The sequence below is a fragment of the Galeopterus variegatus genome, unplaced genomic scaffold, assembly GCF_000696425.1.
Source record: "Galeopterus variegatus unplaced genomic scaffold, G_variegatus-3.0.2 Scaffold2712, whole genome shotgun sequence".
NCBI lineage: Eukaryota > Metazoa > Chordata > Mammalia > Dermoptera > Cynocephalidae > Galeopterus > Galeopterus variegatus.
In genome coordinates this window covers 41,452-47,045 of record NW_007728823.1, presented here as the reverse complement: position 1 = coordinate 47,045, position 5,594 = coordinate 41,452, and the positions used below count along the sequence as shown (strand labels likewise).

The window sequence follows — 5,594 nt, the reverse complement described above, 5'->3', positions numbered from 1 at the left end:
TAAAAAGGATAAGTGGGTAACACTTTGTTCTTTGGAGTGGCTGACTTTCCAACTCGGGTGGCCTGCCAAAGGCTCCTTCTCTCTGCTGCTGATTACGGTGGTAAAGAGAAAAATTTTTGGTTTTAATTCTAGAAGTCACCCAGACCAGGTCCCTTATATCATTGTCTGGGAAGATCTTGTCACGGACCCTCCTCCGTGGGTCTGTCCTTTTGATCCTCTAACAGGTCCATTGGCTGTGTTTGCTCTTTGAGAGATGGAAAAGAAACCAGAGGTCCTACCTTCCACCAAGTCGGACTTGCTTCTCCTAGACCCCTCTCCTCCTTATCCTACCTCCCTCTGCCCTCAGGCAGCCCACCCATCAGCTCCGCCGGAGGACCCACAAGGAGCAAGGGAGGGACCTGCGCAGGGGATGCATAGTAGGCAAGCAGCCCCTCCGGAGGCTGTTCCCACCCTCCCTCTGCGGGCTTATGGCCCTCCTGATGAAGAAGGCAACCAGCCCTTACAATACTGGCCTCTCTCCTCTTCCAATCTTTACAACTGGAAATCTCAGAATCCCCCTTTCTCTGAAAAACCCCAGGGTCTCACTAACCTTGTAGAATCCCTCCTCTTTACTCATCAGCCCACCTGGGATGACTGCCAGCAGCTCCTCCAGGTCCTGTTCACCACTGAGGAGAAACAACAAATCCTCCTGGAGGCTTGAAAGAACGTTCCAGGAGACGATGGACAACCTACCCTCCTCCCTGATGTTATAGATGCAGGATTCCCATTGACCAGACCAAACTGGGACTTCAACTCGGCAGAAGGTAGGGAGCATCTGAAAGTCTATCACCAGGCTCTAATGGCAGGTCTCTGAGGGGCAGCAAAATGCCCCACCAATTTGACTAAGGTAAGAGAGGTAATCCAGGGACCCAATGAGTCTCTGTCAGCATTTTTGGAGAGACTCATGGAGGCATTCCGTCAGTTTACTCCGTATGATCCTAGTAGTGAGGAGCACAAGGCTACAGTGACAGTTGCTTTTATTGACCAGTCTAGTAGAGACATCAGGAAGAAACTGCCGAAGCTTGAAGGGTTACAGGATAAGTCATTGAGGGAATTAGTGCAGGTGGCTGAAAAGGTTTATCATAATAGAGAGTCAGAGGAAGAAAAAGAAGAGAAAGCAGAAAGAGCAGGAGGCTAAAGAAATAAAGAGAGAAAAGCACCAAGAAAGAAATCGTCACAAAATTCTGGCCACTGTAGTTAGGGAAACTAAGGAACCTAGTAAGACAGTACCAGGCAGCAAGAAGGAGCCCCTAGCAAAAGATCAGTGTGCATTCTGCAAGGAGAAAGGACACTGGGCTCGAGAATGCCCCAAGAAAAAGAAAAAGCCTCAGGCCCCCAAAGTCTTGGCCCTGCAGGAAGACAGTGATTAGAGGGGACAGGGTTCGGACCCCCTTCCCGAACCCAGGGTAACCCCTACAGTGGAGGGGAAGCCCACTCAGTTCTTGGTAGATACTGGGGCTCAGCATTCAGTGTTATTGCAAACAGATGGACCCCTCTTAAATAAAAAATCATGGGTAGAAGGGGCTACAGGGAGCAGACAATACCCATGGACTACCCGAAGAATGGTGGACCTAGGCATGGGCCGGGTATCCAACTCATTCATTGTCATTCCTGAGTGCCCCTACCCACTGCTGGGAAGAGACCTCCTCACCAAAATGGGTGCTCAAATCCATTTTGACCCCGAGGGACCTCGGGTGTTAAACCGACAAGGAAAGCCTCTCCAGGCTTTAACTCTCAGGCTGGAAGATGAATACCAATTGTTTGCGAGACAAGGGCAGGAGACCGGACAGATGGACTGGTGGTTAGAAAACTATCCCCAGGCATGGGCAGTAACTGCAGGGGTAGGGAAAGCTAAAAACAAGACCCCCGTCCACATAGAGCTGAAGGCTCAAGCCAGTCCTATAGCTGTCCGACAATACCCAATGTCCCGAGAGGCACACGAAGGCATCCGACCCCACATTGCCTGTTTGCTCCAGCTGGGGATCCTATGGAAGTGCCAATCAGCCTGGAACATGCCCTTGCTACCAGTCCGAAAGCCTGGGATTAATGACTACCGACCGGTCCAGGACCTCCGAGAGGAAAACAAGCGGGTGACCAACCTCCACTCCACGGCCCCTAACCCCTCTAATCTTTTAAGCTCTCTACCCCCAGACAGGGCCTGGTCCTTGGTACTGGATCTCAAAGATGCATTCTTCTGCTTACTGCTGGCTGTAAAAAGTCAAGATTACTTTGCCTTCGAATGGAAAGATCCAGAGACTGGCCTAGCAGGGCAACTCACATGGACCCGCCTGCCTCAAGGATTCAAAAACTCGCCCACCATCTTTGATGAGGCCCTCCACCAGGACTTGGCCATGTTCCGGGCCTCTAACCCCCAGGTAACTCTGTTGCAGTATGTAGATGACCTCCTCCTGGCAGCGGCTGACGAGGAACTGTGTCTGGAAGGAACAAAGCGTCTCCTCACAGAGTCGGGAGAACTGGGCTATCGAGCCTCTGCCAAAAAGGCTCAGATCTGCAAGCGACAGGTCAGTTACCTGGGGTACCTTCTTAAAGATGGGAAAAGATGGTTGTCTGAGGCCAGAAAAGAGACAGTGTTTCACATTCCGCCACCCGCTAACCCAAGACAAGTCAGGGAATTTTTAGGTACTGCCACCTATGGATACCTGGTTTTGCTGAGATGGCAGCCCCATTATATCCCCTCACTAAGAACAGTCAGCCCTTCAAGTGGGGAAAGGAAGAACAACAGGCTTTTAACAACATCAAGACGGCCTTGATATCCGCACCGGCTCTGGGGCTCCCCGATGTAACCAAGCCCTTCCACCTGTATGTGGCAGAAAGTAAGATTCATGCTTTTGGGCCAGTCTTACAAGAGATGTCTGATGTTTATTCTGATTCTTAGTGGGACATCAGTCCTATCAGATTTAGGGCCCCACCAACATGACCTCATTTAACACTCATTACCTCGCTAAAGTCCCTGTCTCCAAACAGAGTTACACTGGGGGTTAGGATTTCAACATATGAATTTGGGGGGATACAATTCAGTTCATACAGCAAGGTACAAGAAGATACAGGGTAATCAAAAATGGAGACTGGAAGACCTGCTTCACCATGACATTACAAACCTATTCTTCTGAGTTTTCTTTGCAGTGAGGTCAGGACACCTCTCACCTGGAGGACTCTGCACCTGACTCCCATATCCCAGAACATCAGTCCTTCTGGGGGAAGATAATGGGTGGGACTGGGTTCTCATCTGTCACTCTCTCAGCCTCCAGTGGGTGTCTCACTTAAGCTAAAAACCCAGGACGACTACCAGGACTGGCAGAGATTTTCACTGGAAAAGAAACACCCAGAAATGCTACAAGGTTCTCTTAAAAGAGTCTTAGGATCCTGTGGTTTGCTCTTCTGAGTGGCTAAAACATGAGATTTTATTTGTTCATACATTTGATTTTTGTCTAGAAATGTTTATTTTAAAGAATCTTTCCATTCATACCACTTTTTAGGGATATTACAGAGCATGACTTGGCTTGATCACGATAATCCAGTTCATCTCAATGCTACTAAGATAAAAGAATTGCAAAATATGTATGTGAGTTTAGGGTAGCCAAGCACGTGGAATTAACTAATAATGTTTTCACCTTGGGAAAAGTATTATTTCTTTTTCAAAGTGTGTTGTGTGCCAAACTCTGTTACCAAGGTTTGCAGAAAGACATTTGGGTAATTTCAGGAGCAATTTCAGGGTAGATATTATCATATGAAATTGTCTGCTGAGTGGGTAGATATCACTTCCTATTATTATGGTTTGTTTATTGGGAGGCAAATGGGATGAGAGTGTTAAGTAGTGCATACATAAGTTGAGGCAGTGAGACATGGAGAAAAAGAAAAAAAAGTGAACTGTTGGATTTGGGGCCTAACAGACCAGAGATTGTCACTTACTAGCTCTGTGATATTAGATAAGTACTTTAATTTTCTAGGCCACAGTTCCCCTATCTGTAAAATGAATGTTGATGACCTCTAAAGTTCTGTAATAGTACAGTTTCAGCTGTTGTATCAAACACCACAATTTCAGTGGCTTAACACAATAGAAATAAACTTAAAATAAAAATAGCTTGGGCTGTTGAAGTTCTTTCTATTTCAAATGAACTTTTGAAATTTAATTATAGTATGTATGATGAAAAATGCACAAATCAAAAGCTTGTACCTCAATTAAGTTATAAGTGAATACCCATGTAAACAGCATCCTAGGAACAACTTTCATAGCTCTCCAATCACTCACTCCCCACCTTCAAAAAAGCAACCACCATTTTGACATCTAAAAACATACTTAGTTTTACATGTTTTTATACTTCTGTAATTAGAACCACATAGTGGGTATACTTTTGTGTTTGGCTTCCCTAGCAGAGATACAATTGTGAGATTCATACATATTGTTTTTTGCACATAGATAGCAGCAATTCAGTAATTTTGATTGCTTTATGGTATTCTATCAGGTTGAGGCAGGAAGCTAGATAGAGACAAGAGTAGGAGAAGGAAAAACTGGTTATCTGCAAATGGGACAAACCAGTTCCCTGAGCAGGCATGCACATACTCAGAAGCGACCACAGGAGACAAGGACAATTCCAGACAGGGAGGCCCCCCACCACCTTGGGTGCCATTTGGTTAGACCAATGAGTCCCCACCAGCTAGGGCGCCAGTCTCTTTAACCAATATGATAGATTACTTTCAGGGCTATTTGGATTTACTGACCAAATAGCATGAATCCAGCTAAGAGGACTTAAAACCCCAGGAGTGTAACTACCGGCACTCTTGAGCAGTCTCCTCTCTCGCTTGAGCCCACTCCATTTTCTCTGGAGTGTACTCTTCCCTCATCCTTTACTAAATAAAACTGCCTTTACTTTTCACTTCTGGTATGTCTGTCCAATTCTTTGTTTGAGATACTAAGAACCTGGATCTAGCCAGTAGGACTTGGAATTTTCCCATAACAATATGAATATACCAAAATTTGTCAGTCCTTTGTTGATGAATATCTGGGTCATTATAAATAATGCTGCTATGAATATCCTTTTTCCCCCCTGTGTCATCTAGCCAGTAGGACTTGGAATTTTCCCATAACAATATGAATATACCAAAATTTGTCAGTCTTTTGTTGATGAATATCTGGGTCATTATAAATAATGCTGCTATGAATATCCTTTTTCCCCCCTGTGTGTGTGTATATATATATAACATATTTATATATAATGTATGTATATATTTGTCTGTTTTAGCCTTTGTGTTGCTATAACAAAATACCTGAAACTGGGTAATTTATAAATGAGAGAGGTTTATTTGGCTTACGATTCTGGGACAGCTGCATCTGGCATGGGCCTCAGGCTGCTTCTACTCATGGCGGAAAAGTGGCAGAAGCCGGTGAGCACAAGAAGATCACATGGTGAGAGGAAGCAAGAGAGAGAGAGAGAAGGTGCCAGGGTCTTTTTAAGCAACGAGCTCTCACGGGAACTAATAGAGCGAGAACTCACTCATTAATCCCCCCTTCCCCAGGGAGAGCATTAATCCATTCA

The 5,594-nt window shown here is 45.4% G+C and overlaps 1 protein-coding gene across 1 annotated transcript; it reads left to right on the top strand.

Moving 5' to 3' along the window:
- Positions 1-253: 253 nt before the first annotated feature.
- LOC103598690 lies at positions 254-2,561 on the top strand (the record flags this gene model as incomplete). Its single annotated transcript, XM_008582736.1, is given in 2 exon segments — positions 254-1,149; positions 1,151-2,561. Coding segments are annotated over 2 exon segments (2,307 nt in total), but the record flags the coding sequence as incomplete, so codon positions are not given.
- Positions 2,562-5,594: the final 3,033 nt, after the last annotated feature.